Source organism: Chaetodon trifascialis, chromosome 5, assembly GCF_039877785.1.
Source record: "Chaetodon trifascialis isolate fChaTrf1 chromosome 5, fChaTrf1.hap1, whole genome shotgun sequence".
NCBI lineage: Eukaryota > Metazoa > Chordata > Actinopteri > Chaetodontiformes > Chaetodontidae > Chaetodon > Chaetodon trifascialis.
The window spans coordinates 20,970,707-20,992,118 of NC_092060.1; the positions used below are offsets into that span (position 1 = coordinate 20,970,707).

At 46.0% G+C, this 21,412-nt stretch overlaps 1 protein-coding gene and 1 non-coding gene across 5 annotated transcripts in view; one reads left to right on the forward strand and one right to left on the reverse strand.

The window, feature by feature from the left end:
- Nucleotides 1-21,412, forward strand: part of bcorl1 (BCL6 corepressor-like 1) — a 29,930-nt gene that overhangs the window by 1,266 nt on the left and 7,252 nt on the right. Inside the window, exons 1-8 of one of the 4 annotated variants that reach the window (XM_070962840.1) lie at nt 7,816-8,002; nt 14,515-14,599; nt 14,706-17,318; nt 17,619-17,751; nt 18,077-18,547; nt 20,073-20,260; nt 20,508-20,774; nt 20,871-21,037. In XM_070962840.1, coding sequence (XP_070818941.1) covers nt 14,594-14,599; nt 14,706-17,318; nt 17,619-17,751; nt 18,077-18,547; nt 20,073-20,260; nt 20,508-20,774; nt 20,871-21,037 — 3,845 coding nt within the window. In that variant the 5' untranslated portion in view covers nt 7,816-8,002; nt 14,515-14,593. Of the gene's footprint in view, nt 1-7,815; nt 8,003-11,352; nt 11,580-14,514; nt 14,600-14,705; nt 17,319-17,618; nt 17,752-18,076; nt 18,548-20,072; nt 20,261-20,507; nt 20,775-20,870; nt 21,038-21,412 lie in introns of those variants that run through there. The other 3 variants (XM_070962843.1, XM_070962841.1, XM_070962842.1) reach the window with 3 other exon arrangements.
- Nucleotides 1,507-1,579, reverse strand: trnav-uac (transfer RNA valine (anticodon UAC)). The gene has a single exon. It is a non-coding gene; the product is annotated as a tRNA-Val (tRNA).

Genomic DNA, 21,412 nt, shown 5'->3' on the forward strand with positions numbered 1-21,412 from the left:
CTTCATTCACAAACTACATAAAATATGAATTGCTTCATATTTTATGGATCCCTTTCGTTGTTAATGTAAACTGTGAAAACACCAGTCACACAGAGAGAGCAGCAGCAGCAAAAGTTGACTGACCACAGATTATATTCTGGATTAGTAGTTTGGCCTATAAAATGTCAGGAAATTGTGAAAAATGCCAAGGAGATGTATCCAAATGTCTTGTTTTAGTCAACCAACCGTCCAAAACCAAAAGATATCCAGCATTATGAGTCAGATATGACAAAGACAAACAGTGAATCCTCACAGCGAATGTTTGGCAGTTTTCCCTGAAATACTACTCTGTTGAGGGTTTTAAATAAATCTCATCTCCAAACACATTTAATCTCAAAGACATTTCTGATGTTTCTTTGCCCCAATTTGCTCTTATTTGTTAAATAATTCTCACATGTGTTTGCTGCATTCATTCAAATGCTTTTGTCGTCTTTTTTGAAACACTTTGTAATAATGGGCTCACTATGCAAATAAAGCCTTGATTACCAAAACGATTCATTGACTATCAAAATAGTTGATTAGTTTTCTGAGTAATCGGCTACTAAATTACAGATGGGCAATCCTACATTTAGGAGTAGATGGTAAATATTAGGCACAGGTCAAAAAGCACAGAGACCGTGTTTTTTTTAAATAAAAGAATAAAACTCTTGTAAAAAAATAAACATGGTATACAGTTTATATGAACATACAGTGTGTATTGCTGTTGTTCCTTACATTGTCATGAACACATACCTCTCACTTTGTATATAAAATGTCATATTCTTGTGCAGTGGTAAATGCTGTTTATTGAATGTACAAGTGTGTAAGGAGGCATTCAACACACAGTAGTTACACACAATAGTTATAATCATGTAAGACAAAATACAGCTTTTATGTCAACATATCATTTCATACAAGTCACAAATAAATATACACTCCCTGGTTTCTTTATTACAATAGGTAATAAAAGTAATGAATTATAAATAATACATTTTTGGCAATCCAATAGAGCAAATCTGGCACAAATTCTGCATTGAGGAAGATTATAATGTTCAGTTTTTGTTGCCACTGTCTGAGGTGTTACAACGACAGTGTTTACTATATGTCAATTATTGAGGTCATAGTTAGGGGTGATGTTGTACTGCACTGCATTATATTGTAATGTGTTTCTAATATTCAGCCTCCCTCTTGTTTGTAAATAGGTTTTGCAAAACACTTTTCAAAAAAAATATGTAATCCAGTTCAACATCACTGCAAACCGCAACTCCAGTAATAAACATATAGAGAAAATATGACCCCTCTGGCAGCGTCAACCAAAGCTGGTGTCTGTGCTCTTGTGTTGCAGTGGGTTAGAGTGCATATTTGCAAGTTGGCGAAACTGATGCAATCTGCGTTGTGTGCGGACATTGAAGTCATTTTGAGAGGCTTTGATTTAAGGGTAGGTGGTCATTTAGTGGCGGAAACATGTTCAGGACTGAAAAGATTTCCTGGTTCCACTGGGGCTCGAACCCAGGACCTTCTGCGTGTAAAGCAGACGTGATAACCGCTACACTATGGAACCAGCTGGCGGGGTTTCACGGAAAACTGGTACATAATGGTAATCAGACACGTGATGCGCTCTGGATATGACGTCCGGTATAATCTTGGCTTTGCGATATCACAAAATAATGCAAATATCGTCAGTCCCCGACGGCCACTGAGCCTTCCTGTGAGGATGAGCCCGCTGCGTCGTCGCTGCACGCGGCGAAACAAAATATCGGTCAGGTCGAGTCTCCTCAGTGGGTCACCTCGCCTGGACACGCACGTAGCTTCACGTCTTTAGCTGCTGGTCTATCGGTACAGGAGTCGGGTCCTCCTGGGACGTCTTGCTTTTGCGGCCGAGCACACGGAAACGTTACGGCCGCTAACACCCAGCAACGAGCCGCCTGCGCGTGTCCGTCTTCCCAGCCTGCAGTCTGCACGTCCTGAAGTCACATATCGGAGTAAGGATTTCCGTTTGGGTGTTTTAAAAGCTGACATGTCTTATCCGCGTTGCATGAAGCAATGTGCGTTTTCAAACTTGAGATTTAAACAATAAAAACTTGAACGTGAACAGGACACTGTGAGATGCAGCAGCTCAGGTCAGCTGCAGTAAATATGACAGTGCTCAGCTGTCATGAAGTTAAAGTTGAGGCTGACCATGCTGAAACGACAGTACACAGCAAATGGACATTGTGCACAATACGATTTAAAGTAAAATGTTCTGTTCATTTTTAATATTTTCCAGCTGACACACAGCCCACCTCAGCTACACATCACTGTGTGTTAATACGAGATGGCCGTAGTTAAGAGTTTATCAAAGCCATTTCTGAAGGCGATCAACAGTTGCCATAAGCCCGTTCAGTAGTTTTCTGACCTACAGGTGATGCACCAGCTGCTCCTCACCTTTTTAATGCAAGGTCATCATTAAGGTCAGCGTAGAATAAGGGCTGTAAACTGGAAAGTCAGTGTATTTGACCTATTCATAGATTCACATCTTGAGCACCACCCCACCCCACTCCTCATCCAGATTTTTTGTTTCCAGGCTGCTGTGTGCATGAAAAGGTGCACATTCACTGCTCTCACTCGTTCCTCAGAGTGCTCCGGCGCTGTGATGCTATCAGTCATATCCGCGAGTGTTTCCGCCGTGGTCTCTGCATCAAATGTAAATGGATCTGTTAAGAGTTCAAAACTGAATTTCTAAGCTTCACACTCGCAATTCTCCCGCTAACTTCTGCTTTGAGATATTCAGGCTGTGTGTATATATACCTCTGTCTCTCAAGTTGTGGGCTGTGAGTGTGTTTGTTGCTGTTTGAGGAGCCTTGAGGTGCATCAGTCAAGCAGCTTTCTTATTCAAAGTCTCTTTAAATGTCCATCTCGCCGTAGTTCACTGGCACAGGGTGTGAAATCAGTGGAGGCCCATTGTGTCATACAATTTAGCACCAGCGAGTTTCCTTCCTCTCTTGAAATTGTCTGCCCTCAGCGCAGTCCTTACATTTTTAGTCGTTTTGACTGTAGCTCTCCAGTTTCCTTAGGTGCGAGTGAGGGAAGGGCACAAAGGCTGCATTGGAAAATGTGGGGATGACAGCTGCATCTATTTATCATGTGGGGTACAATAGCACACCTTGAGAGGCAGCCAGAGCTTGTATTCTCACTGATCCTGGCTCCAATACAGCCGGCCAGAATTAATAGACAAGCCAGATTCATATGTGGGCAGGATCAGAATTCAGGAGGGCCTAGATGTATTCCACAAGCTCTGAATTTGACTGACATGCAATACAGTACATGCATGTGATACCAGACAGCAATTATTCACTGGTGTCCAATATCATATCTGGAATGTGAAATGATTATTAAAAAAAAAAATGAATAGCTGAGCAAACATGAAAGATCCACGTGAAGCTCTAACTGTTAATTTCATTCATGATTAATCTGAGTATCTGCGTATTTCCTCCCTTGATCAATTAATTACCTGGTCCATAAAATATCAGCAAAATGTAACAGTGAAATGTGCCCATCACGATTTTCTAAAGCCCAATGTGACATTTTCAAATAGCTTTTTTTTGTCCGACCAACAGACCAAAAGCTAAAGGTACCCACATTTGATAAGATGCAGCCAGAGAATAATTAGCATTTTATCTTGACGAATGATTGAGAGATTAATCAATGAGAAAAAATGGTTGCTGTGTGATTAACCCATCAATTAATTGACAAATTGTTGAAGATCTAAATCTGTTAAAACATGTTTCCAGAAAAAACACATCATGCGTCAGCTGAAGCGGTTTCTAAATAGTCCTTAATGATTGTATTTTTGGTGTTTCAATGAAATCAGAGCCACATGGTGTGGAAGTAATAGCGTATGTTTGGCTGCGAATCTGTTGCCGAGGTCCTGTTTCAGTTATTTCTTACAATTTCATCATTAAAAACTGTAGTGGATCTTGACAGACGCCTGACCTGCCTTCCATCACAGCTCAACCAGATGGCCTTCAAGGTGCCCCGCGGAGTTTTCTTATGTTTACATTCAGTATTTCTCAGCAAAAACAATTTTGTTGTCCTCGAGGTCTAAAGAACTTACATCTGTATTCGCCTCCCATCTACCTTTGATAGCGTGTTAGTAGTGTGAAACCAACCAGGATGTTAAAGGTTCCCTGTAGAAGTGTGTCGCGCATGACAGCGAACATGCAAACAGAGGGTGTTGTGCTTTTGTGTCTTTTGGGCATTACAGGCGTAGACAAGCACAGTGAATTTAGATTTTTGTGGTAAACCACCTGAAAGTACAGGACCACATTCACACTCGTCCATTTTCCGGTCATAAAAGTCTAATGTGTTTGAATTAATCATGACTGCTTTGAATAATCTGAGCTTCAATTGGCGAAGGATGCCCGCTGTCGGTGCTAACCTTCCTTATTTTGTGCAGAGCAGTGCAGACTCTCCACAATCAGACATCGTGACTAAATTAGTGCTACAGTGGGACTTTCTACCGTGCAGTGTGTTCCCAGTTTAACAGGGAACACCAGTTGCTGTTTCACACCCGTGGCTGTTTTGATGGCCCTCTTCTTGCACACACTTGTGATTCCAATAACTCTGCAGACCCTGCAGAGCCCCTGTGGACGGCCTCAGTCAGCACAGACAGCACATGCTACCTCTATCAGGAGCATCCACCTCCTGAGTGTCCATCATCATAGTCGGTTTACGAGGAATACTGAAACATTTTATCAGTAAGTCCTAGTCTGGCCTTGTAGGTAATTTCAGTTTTATGTGTCAAATACCCACCTTTGAAACTTCTGACACCACCCAAACAGAATCAGGGTGGATACAGTTTGATCTGTGCTGCTTAGGAAGTTTGTGAATTACATTTGAGAAACTCAGCTGCAGTGTCCCAGTTACTCGAGATAATCCACAGACCTCACTGTCAACAGTCTCCATAGGGTCTGTTTCCTCTCTAGAAACTTCAGTGTTTCCAGTGAAGATTGCTCACAGTGAGGTCTGAAGATTACCCAGAGTAACCTGGCTACCGTTTGGGCAAATACCTGCAGATTCCACTCGTGCACTCTCCTCAATGGGCGATGGCTTCGAAGCCACTTCACTGAAAGCAATGTCCATTTATGGCAGCTGAAACTCAGATAATGCCCTGTATCTGTGGCTGTTGTCAGCAGAGGCCTTTAGTTTGCTGTGGTGCCTCTGACAGCGCTGCTTTGTGGGAATATCTCCGGCGCTGCTCTAGTATCGCCTCTTTAGGCGCAGGGAACATGGCTCAACCTCAACGGTGCAGATGAGCTTCACAAGGCTTCAAAAGCTTCACTGAGACTGGACCTCCTCGGCTTCAGACCACTGCCTGATTCCTTCTTGTGTATTCTCATATCCCACCAGTTAAGTCTTGACCCTTTTAGCTGGGCCTTTACCTCACTAACAGCAGCCCTGATTTGTTCACTGACTTAAGCTACTTTTACAAGCCTCTAATAAGTTGCCAGGATGTCCTGACCTCAAGTGTCCAGCCCAGGTATCTCTGTAAGAGGTCTGTGTGTAATTATGGAAAAAGAGTTAAACAAAACAAATGACCAGAAAATTCAGAAGAGCTTCATGCGCATCGATGTCACTGATGATTATTAGACTTGTTTGTGCTCCAGTGTTTTTGCCCGACTTCTATATTTGTATTTTTGGAACATTTAGTTTGTGTCATCTAGTCTGTCTGTGTCATGTTGCCAAGAGAACAAGGACTAGCTGTTTCTGATCTGTTCACCATATATGAGGTCCCCTCAGACACCTTTACAATCGAGGATTCATTAGTGCCACAGGTTTCGCTGGCATTTAGAGGCTAAAATCTCTGCTGTTAAAGACGCTCTGCATGTATTGGGTGTCATATCTGCAGGTGATGGCAGACACCGCGTATGCGATTCGATTATGTTACACACAGACTGACTATGAGACGACTGTCCCAACGTCTAACGACGCTTGTGCTCATTTTGCATCTCTTTCAGCGACGCTTTGCAGTTTGGTCATCGGTATTTTATTCACGCGGGCAATGAAGAGAGGCTGTGTAACTTCTGTCCAAAGCTTCCCATCACAGCAAATCCATTCATTTTAAACTCAGTTCACTAAGTTAAAAAATGAATTAGTTCATGTTAACTTCTTCTATTTATTTAAAATGAGCTGCAAAGGCTGCAGATCTCCTACAGTGGATAAGTCTGTCTACTTGTTGTTTGGAAACGAAGGTAACCGGTCCTTTACAAAATGCTGTGAGTTTGACTTCAGAGGAACTTTGCAGCTGTAGGCCCGTGGTCTTAATGCTGGTGGTCTTGATGAATGATTTCCAATGATCTGCACTTGGACGCGATGTGTCCGTTGCCGGTGTAGATGACGTTCTGACTTGTTTTTCAGAGCCGACAGGCACAATTTGCAAGAAAATGTGAGACTTCTTCCACTGGAATCTGTACAGATTTGTCCACAGACCTCCTTCAGATATTCGTTGCTGCGTCTGAATTGCCAGTTGCACTAGCCAAGCCGGCATGACAGGTTTTTTCCATAGACCCCCATTTTGAAGTGGCCAACAGAAATAAGCCTGTTCACAACCTGGTGCAAAAATCAGTTTTGGTCTCTATCGCTAATTTTCCATCATGACATCTGTACGGGTGAACTCGTTTGAATTCTATTAAAGCCTTAAGTTATGCATAATTGTGGGCATGGCAGCTTTGAGTGACAGCTGGCCGCTAGGTTTCAACAACTAGGCCTGCCTCAGCTCCACCCACGCTCCACCCCTTTGCCCATTTTTGGATTAGCCAGGATTTTGGTGGAGTTAGGCACTGCCAAGATGGCGACAGCCAGAGCCAGTCACTGAGCTTCACAGAGGCTCTTCAGGAACCTGCGGGTGATGTCACGGAGACCACGTCCAGGTTTTGGACGGCCTGTGGTTGCAGACAGATACTTTCAGCTCACCGTTCACCGAAAACATGAACACGTTCAGTGACCACACAACACTGCCAGAACCGATGGTGCAGGTTATATTTTCTTGTTAAAGCACAGTAATTCAGCCGTCAGACATACTGTATGTAAACCGCCTGGTCGCTTATAATGTAGGTTTACTGTAACCTATTTCTGAAGGGTGCAGCTCTCTCCTGGAGCAATAAATAAATAAAAACCATATCAGCAGTATCAGAGCTAACATTCTCTTCAAACAGGTGCTCGGTTGCCCCCCCCTCAGTTCCTGGGCCCCTGAATCTGTGCCCAGCAGGTCCATCCAGCCATTGTTATCAAATATTAAACGCTTGACTTAACTGTTGCCTAAGTTTGTCTTAAATAAGCTCCTGGTTGTACTTTCCAATTGTTGGACTCTTCGATTTTAAACACTTATATTATCTCTTGTTTAAAACATGGATGGCCCCATTATAATTTGTGGTGTGCTGTGATTGACAGGATTTTGTAGAAGTCTAAAAAGCAAAATAAGTGCTTTTGATATTGTGCTGTTGATATTGTGGCATTTAAGCAGTTTGCAAATGATCATTTTCAGCGTGACTGCAGACCATCATCATATCGTTCAAGTAATGTGTCCTCCGTGTAAATGGACTTGACACCTTTTTTTAAAATGTCATCCGAGCGGAAGATCTAAATCTTTGTTTAATCTTTGATAAAAGAAAGGCGAGACAACGCGCCCTTAGAAGGACTATTTATCAGACTCCAGCGAAGTCCCCCGCAATTAAAGATTCAAACCCACCGAGCACCAGTCTGTTTGTTATTCACCTGTAGGGCTTTACCCGGCGCTAGGACCCAGGGTGCGCGATTTTCATCTCCAGCTGCTGCAGACCGAAAACTGGCAATAAGGGAAGATCGCGAGGACAAGCCAAAATTGCATACTGTATTCATTCTACTTCAAAATCACATCCCTGGCCCCGCACGGACGCCCCTGTGGAGACAACAATAGCTTGTTGCGCTGTGTGCAGGCTTTGTGGCTGTAGACAGCTCGGAGCGCAAGGTAAGACGGTGCAATACCATGCGATTACTAATAACAAAGGCGTTACGGGCGAGCAGGGGGCATTAAAGGGGGCATTGCACAACGCTATTGAGGGCGAGTAAAACTCTGCCAAACTTTGACCTGGATATCTGTATTTTCGAGTTGTCGGTGTGTTGCAGGAGCCACAGTAGTTGCGGTGATGTCTCGCTGTTATCCCACGGCATTATGTAGGATCGTGTCACATGTATGGACAGCCAAGTTGTGTATCGAGATGACATACTTGAGTCTGCTGTCCATGCGTGTCGGCTGTGGATGCAGCAGGCTACCCAGCCGCGGACACGGTAACTGTATTTGAAGTGATGCATTTCAATTTCGGACAGATATTTAACATCAGCTGGACGGCGCATCGGGCCATCCATTAACCTGGCAAATAAGAACATCACCCTTCACTGTTTCTGTGATCGGCTGCCATCCTCCCTCCGTTTTATTGTAGAATAATTCATCACTTGTACCAAGATGGAAGAATAATGCGCTTGATTTTTACTCAGCGTTCACCCCCCGCCGCCTTCCCCAGCCTCGACATTCAATATTGACCAGGTGAACCACGAACTTAGACGGGACATCCTCGTCGCCGTAAACCACGGCGGCCTAAATAGGGTCGATAATCTTCAATATGACTCACGGATAGATGACCATGTATGCCCACTTTGAAGACGACATTCTTCAAAAACCAGGCCTTCGGAATAAACAACGTGCCTTCATCTGCGCTCGATCGCAGTTGTCATAGTGCATGTACCACATCCCTGCTCGAGAGATTTATAATTGCATGCATAACAAGTTTTTTTTAACCCCCACAGCTTCAGACATCCGATGTGGAGCCTGTGAACCAAACTCGTCTATAATTGGTGAAGCCCCGAGCAGCCGGTCACTACCGGGATAGCTCTTGCGCGGTCGTTGAGGTCTCCGGGTTACCCCGGCTCAGACACAATGCGATGTGTCAGCTGCCGACTTTGTGACACTCCTGCTTTATGCCGACGCGTTTCTCTACGGCGCTCCTCTTTTTGCAAAACCTGATCGGCGTTTCTGGTTTCCCAATTTCACGTTTGGCCATCTGTCAACGATTTGGCTGCTTGCGCGCAGCCATTACTGAGCGAATGGCGAAGGGCATGTTAGAAGCTCTCACACGGCGATCCGCTCCGCGATAGGAAGGCAGCGAAATAGTTTGAGCTCGCTGTGCTCTCGGCGGACGGACGGGATCGTTTGCCCTGCACCGCCTTTAGTGGTCAGGGACGGCACGGATCGTGCATGGTAGTAAACAAACTCTTCGAGTCACACGACGATGTCAGCCTCGCTGCGTGTGCACGGTCATTTCCTCACCAGCACAAGTGTTGAGAAAAGTAGGAAATTTGTTGGCCTAAAGGAGCGGATACCCTTGTAAACAGCAGGCCTGCACTGCTTTCAGGATTCAGGTAAGACAAGTGGCCTAATTACAGCAGAGTAACCTGTGCTGCTTAACTCCCGTGCCAAAATGTGATTATGGAATAGGAGAGCTAAATATCCTGTGGGTGTTTATCTTTGGGGGAGAAACAGACTTAAGTGCAAATCCTCTGCAGACTGAACAGACTGATTTCATGCTCCAAACTTTTATCTGTTCGACTGTGTGTGACTGGGAGTAACAGATGTGTTGTCAGTCATGTCATCACTGCAGGGATGAGTTGTTGGTCCTCGTGTGTTCCTCTCAGCTCCTTTGTGCTTTCCAGCACTCAGTCAGGCTTAAATTAAGGAAAGCCTGACCTCATGTTTCGCTGTGTGCACGCTCTAAGGGAAAATATTGACACAGCTGTAAGAAAAAGTGGATTTTATTCTATTACAAATGATGTAAATATGATATTACCTCCACGAGAGGCTCCTTCATATTTGAGCTGTTTCATCTCCATATTGGCTCATTTTTATAGAATAACCTGTCTGTCCTCCGCCGGGTTGCACTCACACATTGTTGCTGTGTGAAGCATGTGTGGATGTTTTCAATATGGATGAAAAGCTATTGTCTTCATTTGCTGTAAAGTCTGAACTGAGAAGTAAAGACTGAAATTAAAATAAGAAATCTAAGCTTTGTCTGGATTGTAGTTTTGCTTGGCACTCAGGTCAAGCCCGCCTCTCTGCTGTGTATGAATCCAGTAAAAACCTGATCTGACCTGGTGACAGGAAATGTGATTTTGACACTCTGCGCTGCAAGACGTGGATGGCAGCGAACTGAACATGTGCTGCCGAGTGAGTGGCACTCTTTTTGCTCTTATTGATAATCAGTGATTATCAGTGGCCTTGCAGACAGTATGCCAGCATGTCTTCACACCCACTAAACCTTGGCCTGGGCAAACCAAGGAACATGACAGTTTTAATGTTTGGCATTGACCGAAAGGGGTAAAGTTGTCACATCGGTGCCCAAGTTGTCCTTTTAGTTATTTTGGATTAAATGTGTGTTTTAATCTTTTCGGTGAAGGACTGTAAGAATCTGAGGGGACTTTGCAGATGACACAGATAATATTGGCTCCACAAAATCCTCATATGACTTTTGGTTTGCAGAGGAATGTGGAAATGGTCATGCAGCTCGCGTCATGTAAGCCAGTGCAAGATAAGTGTTTAGAACAACAGCCTTCTGTCACCTTGGAGCAAATGTTTTGTGTTTCCAAAGCTTTTTTCTATTGAACTGAAGCCCAACATCGTGAGGCACCAGTGAAGTCAATGGCATCAACACAAATACATCAAAACTTATGGAGGGACATCACATGGTCCTGGGTTTTGAAATCCTACACAGGATCAGAATTAGGAGGAACGGGCTGTGGTGTGTCCCCCTCCACCCCCCAGTCTTCTCTAAGCTACATCAGCCTGCAGCCTACAGCATGCAACTGGAGTGCCTCCAGCTCCCAGAGTCTTGCTTCCCGTCTTAATTCCCCTGCAACAGACCCAAACCTCTCCCACTCTTTTTTTTAATACATCTTGGCAATTCCGTTCAGCAGCCATCACCCACTGCCCTGACTCTGTTAATTGACCTGACTGTCAGTGAAACGCAAACACCCGCTGAGTGATATTCCGAATCTGCTTTGGTTAAAAGAAAAAAAAAAAAAACAGTTTATTACTTCGTTACCCCGATAAGCCTTTTCAGTTTAGCGCACCGTTACACTCTTTGGTCGCGATCCCCCCCATTCCCCTTGAGCGGCTGGAGTCCGCGTTGCATGCCGGTACCTGCAGTCCTCACCCCTCCCAGCCTCTCCAGCGTCTAATCCTGGGCGTGGATAGCCGAGCACTACATCTCCCATGCTGTCACCGAGCACCCCTCTGCCCCTCGCTCTCCCTCTCTCTCTCTCTCTCCCACCAGACTGGAGACTGGCGATACGAAACGGACTGTCTTGACGACCCCCCCCTCCCTCCCCCTCCCTCCCCATCTCCCTCCCGCCCCCCCACCCCCACCCCCCCCGGACTTTTAGAAGCGAAAACCGTCGAGATTAGTGAGCAGCCGCGGACGGCGGAGGCGAAAGGCTGGACGCGGCCGTATCCGAGTCGTGCCTGTTCGTCGGTCTCATGCCATCTGGACGAGCGGGTTCGTAACTGTTTGTGTCATCAGACATCTTTTATCTCGCCTGCTCATTAGCCGGGGAATTATTGAATATGTCAGAGAGAGACAAGAGAGAGTCTTAAACAGGAGAGGGGGAGGTGGGGGGACGGGGAGGAGAGGCTCGGTGGGTCGGCGGGGGCTCTGCGAACGCCTTTCAACGCCGGAGTGGTTCAGTCCAGTCCGCCGAAGGGCCGATACCGGAGGCTGGGGCACTTCAGGTCGGCCGGGGATACAGAGCAGGAGCCCGCCTCAGCGTGGAAGCCACCGGGAGCAGCGCGGTGGAGTCTCCGCTGCGCAGGGAGCCGGTAAACCTACCCGAGCTGGAGGTGGTGGTCAGTGGACTCAAATATATGGTTTGCCCCCTTTTTGCGGTCACTCCGGCAGCACAAGCCTGGGTCATAAGTTGTGTCACGCAGCTCTGTGTCAGCTGTCCAGCTGGCTACTTTCTTTATATTTGTGAGTAACTCAATGCGGCCAGTTCGTCTTATCACCGGGTGAAATTGGCTGTTTAGAAAAAAACAAACTGTTACTTTGTCTGCTGTTGATGGAGTTTTGTCCTCCTTTGTGTTTCCCGTGTGGCTTCGCATTGATGTTGACTTACCCTATCAGGCGGAGATGTGACACATTGTGCCCCTACGACGCAGCCGCTCGCTGGGGGCTGGGGCTGGGGCTGGGGCGCGGGGGTATCTCCTGTCACTTGCTGTAATACACCCAAACATTCGCCCTTCATCCGCACACAGCTCGGTGTAGCAGGACGGCTGAGCTCGTGCTCGTCTGTGGATGGGGCGATCACCTGAGAGCCGACAGCCTTTCTCCTCATTATGGTGACTGCTCGCCATCTCCAGCCAGAGAGAGAGAGAGAGAGAGAGAGAGAGAGAGAGAGAGAGAGAGAGAGAGAGAAGCTCAACAGAGTTTATTTTATATTTATGACAGAGCAAAAGCACATTGTTTGCAGAGTGCCCCCCCATGCCACAGCCTGCATGCGGTCTTCATTGTGCACTTTTCGGATATGACATTGGGACGTGTGGGCTTTTGTGCCGGACAGTGAACCGGCGGGTGAAAGTAGGCTTTGGCAGAATAATGTGGTGTCTTCGAGGCTACCCCCCCTCCCCTCTCTCAAAGGTAACGTCAGGCTGGACTTTGTTTTGTCTCAGCGCTGTTGCCCTCGGCGTGTTTGCGGACTGCTGCATACATTTATTGGCCTACATCAGAGCGGATGGATTCAAATGTTGTGGCGGAGCAGACCGCGTACGATCGCGGCACAAAGACAAACTAGCTGTAAGCAACTGTTGTTCGGTGATGAATGCGGACCCTCCTTGCACTAAGCGGTATCTGCATCGCTGGATCCCTTTCAGTCCGTGTTTGCAGATCCCAGCAGAGATTGGCGTGTCAGTCATTATGTGCATCATAGTCGTTATGTTTCACTGACTCCCGGGTGAAACATTTTTCCGTTTCCCCAAAGCCTTTTTTTTTTTTGCCTCGTCCCTTTTTTGTAGTCGTCTCATTTACTTGCAGATGCGCTCGCCTGCGCTCACCTCTACCTGCTGTACGTAGCAGTTGTGGCGTGTGTGTATGAGTATTTGAAATGGTTGTTTTCAGACTGCATCCACATAGATTGACTGTTTGTGTATAAGTGTTCATAATTATGTGTATGGTTGGCATTGTTTAGTGATGGACGGTGTTCTCTTGTGGAAATGAGTGTCTATAGGGAAGCTATGGGTGGAGTTTTATATCCAATTTTAGATAAGACTGATGAGCACTTAACACTGCCTGACCCTTACGTTAAAACTGCATTTAACTGCTGCTTTATCAGCTATCAGTGATAGCCAGTAGCAAAACTTTCACTCACTTCCAGTCGTGCACTTTTCGCCGGTGCGCTTGGCTCGACCGGCTCACCGAGGCTGCAGCTCACTAATAAAAGATCATTTGAGCAGTCACAGCTGATTGCCTCATGGATGGATTACTGAACGGGCCTACCAGGCGCAGGCCCAGGGGCCCGAGGGGTCACAGGGCGTAAGCAAGACTAACTGTTTTTGTGAGTTATGTATAAGCGTTTGCTGTCGGACAGCCATAGGGCTCAGGCAAAACATCTCATCTGGTGTTTTTGCTTTTTTTTTGTTCATTTTCAGTGCAGACTTGGGCTTCAATGCACCATGTTAAAAATAGTAAGCACATTAAATATGTTTGACAGCAGAATATCCCTGCTTGATAAAAGAGAAGCTGCTCACTGATTTGTTTTTTAACGTTTTCCTATAATATCTCATATTGCATGCGTTAGTATATTCTATGATTATCGGCAGAGAGGAGAGTCAGCGTGTGTCCGATGTGGCGTGAAGGTTTGAAGGGGATTCAGACAGCCTCTCCTCAGCTCCTGTGTGAACAAAGTTGTTTCAACCAGCAGCAGAACTTTAGAGTTAACCTGCAAAGTAAACACAAGCGAAATGGCTGCAAACAATGTGACGGGGGTGATCTGGTTTGTAAGAGTGGTGGCCTTTTGTGTGTCTCTGCTGGGGGCCGTTGGCTCATAATCCGTCCATGTTGCAACTGATGCATTAGGTCTCATTTCCCTCACTGAATATCCCAGTTTTATTAAAGATAATTTACTCTGTGGATCGATCAGCGCTGATAAATTGTTCGTAATCTCCTCTTGCACACAAATGAAACCAAAGGGAAGAACAAAGCAACAACGTTCTTTAAGTCTGCTACCTGAAATTGTCTCCCTGCTCTGAGGAAATTGTAACATATCTGGCCTCCAAGTCTGTCTCAAAGAAAGGAAGTTTTCAATTTCCCAATGTTGGTTACTCTGAATCATTCGCTGTTGCATAGAATAGGTTTTATTTCTTCACAAAGGATAAAATCAAGGTATGAACAGCACTGACAGCAATCATATTAAGTGCTCTTTTTCTTGTGTATCCTGCAGCATATCGCTGTATTTCAAGGAAAGCCCTCACCTGACTGACTCAGCTACCCCAGAGGCATGTTGTGATAAAGAAACACCTATGCAGGTAATTGTTTTTGTTTGTTTTTTTCATTGCAGTTAGATTACTAGATTAGTGCATCTTTCTTCGCATCTAATTAACACTGGTCTCATGAACTTATCTTATTACTCAGGTGGATCCTACACTAATGAATGTAGGGGATGGAGGCACGGTGAGCAGAGAGATCAGTGCTCCAAATAAAGCGTCTGCTAGTATGGTGGGAAATCCCCCCCAGACGCTACCCCCTGAGTTTAGAGGAGATGTTACCCTCAGTCAGCAAAACAAGACCACTCCAACAACAGACTGTAAGACAGCGAAAGCCTGCCTGGACGCTAGCAATTACAACCACAGCCCTGAGCTTTCTCCACCTCAACAGCTCAACAATGCACCAATGTCCGGCTCAGGCCTCACCGGCTCAGAGAAGAGAGCAGACAAAAGGGCTGAGGCCCCTAAACCCAAGGCTGACAGTGCTGGGGTCTTCCCCTCTCCTCAGTGGTCAAGCGGTGTAAAAGTCAGTCGGGACGACTCACTCAAGCCCTGTCACAGCAATGTGACAAGCAGTAAGAAATCACACCCGCAAACGCAATCTGTGCAAAGTGTCCCACCTGGGTTTCAGTGCTCCGCCATGTTTAAACCAGTCCAGCCTGTTGCCTTCCTTCCTTCCACTAATTTTTCCTCTCCACTTTGTAAAATCACTATCCCACCAGCATTGGGTCAGATTGCAGCGTTGAGAGAAGCCACATCCAGTCAGTTTCAGAAAGACATTCAGCCTCAAAGCTCAGGTGTCGGAGGGACACCTCTCATGCGGACCTACCCCTATCCGTTCTCCGTGGGCCGGACTCCAGCTGCAGAGAAAAAAGCCGGCACGCTGACGTCGAAACTTAAATCGAACCATTCATCTAATAAGAATGCCAAATCTGTGGGAGAGCATAAATCTTTAGCCTCCGTGGTAGCCTCACCAGCTATTGCCCTACCATTGCAGCACCCGTCATTAACTTCTGCTGCGCCCACCTGCTATACGCTGTCTCCCACTGCTGCCATTTGCTGTGGCTCTGCACTGGCCAGCATCACCTCTCAGAGCAGACTGCTGAACCATGTGGAGAAAGGCAACAGCATAGACAAGACAGCCATGGGGTCGCTTAAAACGACACCTCCCTCTGCTTCAGAGGACCACACGGCTTGCTCAGCCGAATCAAGAGATGTACCTCTTGATTTGTCTGCTAAATCGAAACGTCCAAAATGCATAAGTGACCCTCCGGTTACAATGAGTGAGCCTCATAATAACGAGTTGAATCAGAGAGATTTTCTGAACTCAAAGAGGACTCATTCTACCGCTTATAGCTCAGCTGTGCAGTACCCTGTCTTACCCAACACCCATAGAAATGGATCCCATCAAAAGCAAATAAATAGGCCTCAGAATCACCAGGTCCCAGAGGCCAAACCAGCCTGGGGTAAGGGATCTTCACAAGACCCAATAAAAAACATCCCTGGAACTTATGTAGGCGTGGCTAGCCCCATATTGGCCTCTACTCTACGGGGCAAAGATGGAAAAGGGACATTTGCAGATGAATTTCAGAGTTTTGCAAAGCAGGAGTTTATATCTATAATTGACCAAGGAGAACATCTGGCCTCAGGAGGAAAGAAGCCATCCTGTCTGATGAAGGGCAACCAACATGCTCACAGCGTCAAGCATGTTAAAAACACCAGCACAGCCATAACTAAGAACTGTCCCTCTAAAGGAGCCCTAACGACGGCACTGTCGAGCTCTGCCAATGCTCAGATTCATCAGAAATCTGGACCTGGCAAAACAGCTGTGCCATACTCTACCACCGTTGTCAATCCAGCTTGGCAGCCAGCGTCTCATCTTCCGCACCAGACGTTGTCTGTTCAGAGAAAAATCCCGCAAGGATCTGCAAAGACAAAGGGCGCCACAGTGATGGAAGGATCTAAATTTCAGAGTGCGCATCACAGCCCGTCCAAACCTGAGGATGACAAGTGGGAGAGAGTCAAGTCTCCCCTGTCCAACCTCGCGTCCATTGTAAAGCAGCAAGCTCTCGAAACAACGGCACTGACTGGGGAGGGTAATGCTCAAGCCTCACCTGTTGCATCAAGAAAAGCTGACGTTGTGCATCCCCTCACTGGGAGCCAAGACACCCAACCGAAGCAAACACCTGCTTTTGAATACCCACCATACTGGTCTGTGGAAAAATGGGCTGGTGTGCCATCTCAAGGGGATTCAACTCAAGCGATGAAGAGACACGAGAGGGCCAGCGCCACGGAGCCTTTGGAGAATAACATCGAGTTAAGCACCAGTCCGGGAGAACACGTGGGGCTACAAGCGAAGCAGGGCTCCTCCAAGCCTGCTGGCCAGTCTCATCTCCTCGTGAGCAATGCATCAACAAACGGGAACAGGATGGAGAGCAAACTAGCCCAGGTGTTGGAGGGGGAGATACTGAAGAAAGAAAGTGGGGCGTCAGACAGCCCTCCCAGTGACAAATTGGAGGGCATGGTTGCGTCTATTCTCACCGGCCAGTGCGCGGGGGGAGGCGACAAGTTTGAGAAGAAAACAAACGGAACCAAAGAGGAGTCGCCAACCAAAGCGAAAGCTGGCGCCATCAGACAAAAGAAATCCAGCCTGAAGAAGCCGGCGAAGGAGAAGTCACCACCAGCCCCATCAAAGAAGGCTACGGGAAAGAAAAAGAAAGACGCAGAACACACCCCACCCAAAGTGTCTTGCCAAAATAAGGTAAATTATCTGTGTGTGTGGTTATACATCCTTTTAATGTCTAAAATATCATTGTTCATTTCTTATTATCTCCCTTTTGCTGAATTTTAGAGATATCTTTAAGGTGATAATGACCCTTTTTTAAGATTTTAACTGTTCAAGTGGCCATACAGAGCTTCCTTTCATAATATTAAAGTAAGACTGATGATTTAACTTCCAGGGGCTTATTGTGAGTCTGCTACACGGTCTCCATCACCATGAAAGCTTTGCGATCAATAGCATCTGATACAGCGTCCTCACTCCGTCCCCTGTGTATTTCAGCAGAAGAAGCAATGTGCACCTGTGCTGGAGCAGAGTCTCTCAGCGGGAAAAGTTTCTCCGCCGAGTAAAGAGCCGCTTCCAAGGGACAAGATCAGTCCCAGCAAGGCTGAGCAACCAACCCGGAACAAACCAGGTACAGTCTTTGTTTTGTGTAATCCTGTGTCTTTTACTACCCTGCAGAGTCCTCACAGTGTGGACGAATTTCTGATATTTATCACAAATGTAGCGATGCTTTCGGCTGTGTAGCCTTTTATGGCGCTTACAGTCAGATGAGGTTTCTCATAGCTTTGGATCTGCAGACAAATATCCTGCAGTTCGCCTCAGTAGGGTGGCACTTTGTGAATTAAGCAGGCAGAAAATGTCACACGTATTGTCTGAATGGCATTTTTGGATGTCTCAGTCATACTTCTATGCATAGAAGCTGGTGTGAGTATAACAATCAAATGTGATTTAATCAGTTACAGATAGCGGCAGCGGTCCTCAGAGAGACGACGCTCCAGCGTCTCTCAGTAGCTCCGCTGTATCAAGGAAAGAGGCCAACACGGCTGAGTCCTCCTTTCCAAGACTGAGGAGAGGACGACGGCGAGCTGATGAGGCTCGACTCGACCTCTGGGGCTTTGCAACGCCTTCCCCTCCACCTCCGCCGATGCCTCCTCCCCCGGCCTCCCTGCCGCCCGCTGTGCCTCCCGCCCAACCCGCCCGTCGTCCGAGAGGGAGGCCCCGCTCAAACCCCCTGCCAGAGCGAGCGTTTCAGGGCAAGGGCAAGACAGCCAGCGCAGACAGTGAGACGCCCAGCCATAAGAAACGCCGGCGGTGTCGTAACAAAAAGTATCAGACTGGAGAATACATCACCGAGAAAGACAAGCTGGAAGATGGAGAGCACCTCGAGGAATCTGACTCCCTGAGACAGGACAGTGGAATTCCAGCAGGTACGCAGTTTGTCCCCAGAGATCAGTCACGTCTTCAATTAACTGTTTCCAGCCCAAGTTTTAATCAAAAGGCAGCGGTTAGTTACAGATACGATGAAGACAATTTAAGTTATGGTATAAAAACATTTGATTGGAGCAGCTTCGTAGTGTTTTTATACACCCAGGCCTGGAATGGAAGGTTTATTGAAGAGGTGATTGACACAAAACTTTGGCGTGCAACAATTAGTCAGTTAGTTAATTGACAGAAAATCAATCAGAGCACTATTTTGTAATTGATTAATCATTTAATTAATTTGTTCTGCAACAAAATCGCCAGCTTCTTCAGTGTGAGGAGTTGTTGCTGTTCTCTGCTTCATGTCAATGTGACCTGAATGTTGTTGACTTGTGGACAAAATAAGGCTTGTGAAGATGTGAACTTGGACATTTAAAAGTATTTTCTGACATTTCATAGACCAAACATTCATCAATGAATTGTGAAAATGATCAGCAGATTAAATTATAATGAATGTCTTTTTTAGTTGCAGCTTTTAATAATCAAGTAATTGTTTTAGTCCTTGAACTCCACCAACCATTAGTTTGTAGCAGCCTCACAAATGAGCCCGAATTGTTCTGTTTTAATACCATTATATATTAATCCTTTTTTTGGCTGCTAACCAGACTAAGTGACAAAACATTTGGCGATGCTGGCTTGTGATGGCCATTTGTCATTATTTCTGACGCTTCGTAGACTAAATGATTATTCATTCTCTGAAAAGAAAAGAATCTGATGAATGAATTTGTACTGAAAACAGTGACTGGGCTTTTAGGAATTGGTGACTGTAAGATAGACTACAGACATCAAGATTAAATTTTATGTTTTTATGTTTTCACCCTACATAGTTTACCTAAATATATTGTTTTTAGAAGCTTCTGCGGGTAGGCGAAGGTGGTCAGATTAGGTCAGATCTGTGAGAGTGTCTATATGAATTATCTGTTTATGAATTAAGGATAAATGATTCAGAAGTGATCATAAGGAAGCTGAAGTGGAGGCAAATACATTTTATGAGGATGTACATCATGTGAAAGCAGTGATAACACATGAAGGGACTACAGAAAATAGAGATATATTCAACATCTGAGCAAAGACTTTGAACACGTCATATATATGCAATTAGCAGCTTATATCCCTGTGTTATGTCCACATCAGCTGTCTGGATAAGACGCATGTCATAAGGCTGTACAGATGTATGGCAAAGCTGAGCACAGGGTTGCACAAAGCAGAGCAAAGTGTCTCATAGACAGCAGTTACCCTGTTACAGTAGATAAGACGGCTAAGCCAAGGGCCATTGGTTCAGGCAGTACCACTCTGTCTGATGCTGGCACAAAACAGCGTCTAAAATATATCATGCTCTATGTTCTCGGCGGACCTATAGCGGCTTCAGCTCATCATAGATAAAATGTTTGATGTTGAAATATTAAGATTGTTTGTGGATTTTTCAACTCTAGCGCCGCTCTGCATTACCTCCAGTCCAATTTGTCATTGCAGAGCCACAGGCGGATCGGTGTCCGAGTCCCACTGCCTCCAGTCCGGATCCTCCTCCGCGGAGACCCTCGTTCACTCGCTCGGGGTCGGTCCGCTACCAGGAGAGCGAGGTATCTCCAGAGTGCAATGACAAGCCCTCAGGGAAGAGAAAGTTCAAAAGCAAGCATTTAAGTGACAACGACGATCAGAAGGTAAGTCTCACGCTTGTGGAGTACATTTCAAACCATACAGGCCTGATAAGGTACGCGGTGCCATGAATATATTAGCTTACAGTGCCCTCCTGTGGCTAGATAAATGCTATGTTTGTCACATTTACGATGGCAGCAGGTTTTATACTGCACAGGTCCTTGATAAGTGGAACCCATTGCCTTAACTTGGCAATGCATTACAAGAGATTCCATTTCACACAGCGCTCTAATCAATAAATCTGTGTTTTAGATTAAGACCAAACGCAGCAGCTTGGGCAAGCGCGGTGCCTCACTTGCTCTGGAGGATGATGGCGCTGATGTAAAAAGAACAGCCAGCCCCCCACCCACCCCGAAAAGTTTACCATCATCTCCATCCAATAAGAAAGGCTCATCGGGAAGAAGCAGCGGTTCAGAGTCTCCCCCCAAAAGGCCCGTTCCCCCAGAGGTTCGCCGCCTGATTGTCAATAAGAATGCCGGGGAGACCTTGTTGCAGCGTGCTGCACGCTTGGGCTATCAGGTAGGATTCCCATATTTTGTATTGTTAACACAAATTAACTCCGGTAAACCTTGCACCTCTCTGAGCCTTGTTGTCTGTTCTGTCTCTGTTCTGCAGGATGTTGTTCAGTACTGTCTCGAAAAGGACATCAGGGAGGTGAATCGGCGCGATAATGCCGGTTACACAGCTCTCCACGAGGCGTCCTCTCGAGGCTGGACTCAGATCGTCCAGATGCTGCTGAAACACGGCGCTGACGTCAACTGTAGTGCCCAGGATGGAACACGGTGAGGCCTCGTGGTGCATGATTTAGAGTCGCGGCTCTGCTTGGTTTCTCATGTAAGGACTGTCATGGGTGTAAACTTTGTGACATATCTGAAGGTTATTTCTTGACTTTCACAAACAGCGCTAGTAACAAAAAAAAAAACCTCCGCTTAAAGGTCGACTTGCTAACCATCTGTCGTATCTCACAGTCTTTGTTGAGCAAACAGAGCTGGCTAAGACGTCAAGTGGATGTATGTGGTCATATATTGTTTGTTATAAATGATTTTTAATGGAGTGATTTCTATTTTGTTGTTAAGAACATCAAAATGTTGTCTGGGTGAGATGTTTTTGTTTTTTTTAAATGGTAATACCTCCTGTTGCCTCTTTGAGCCTGTTTA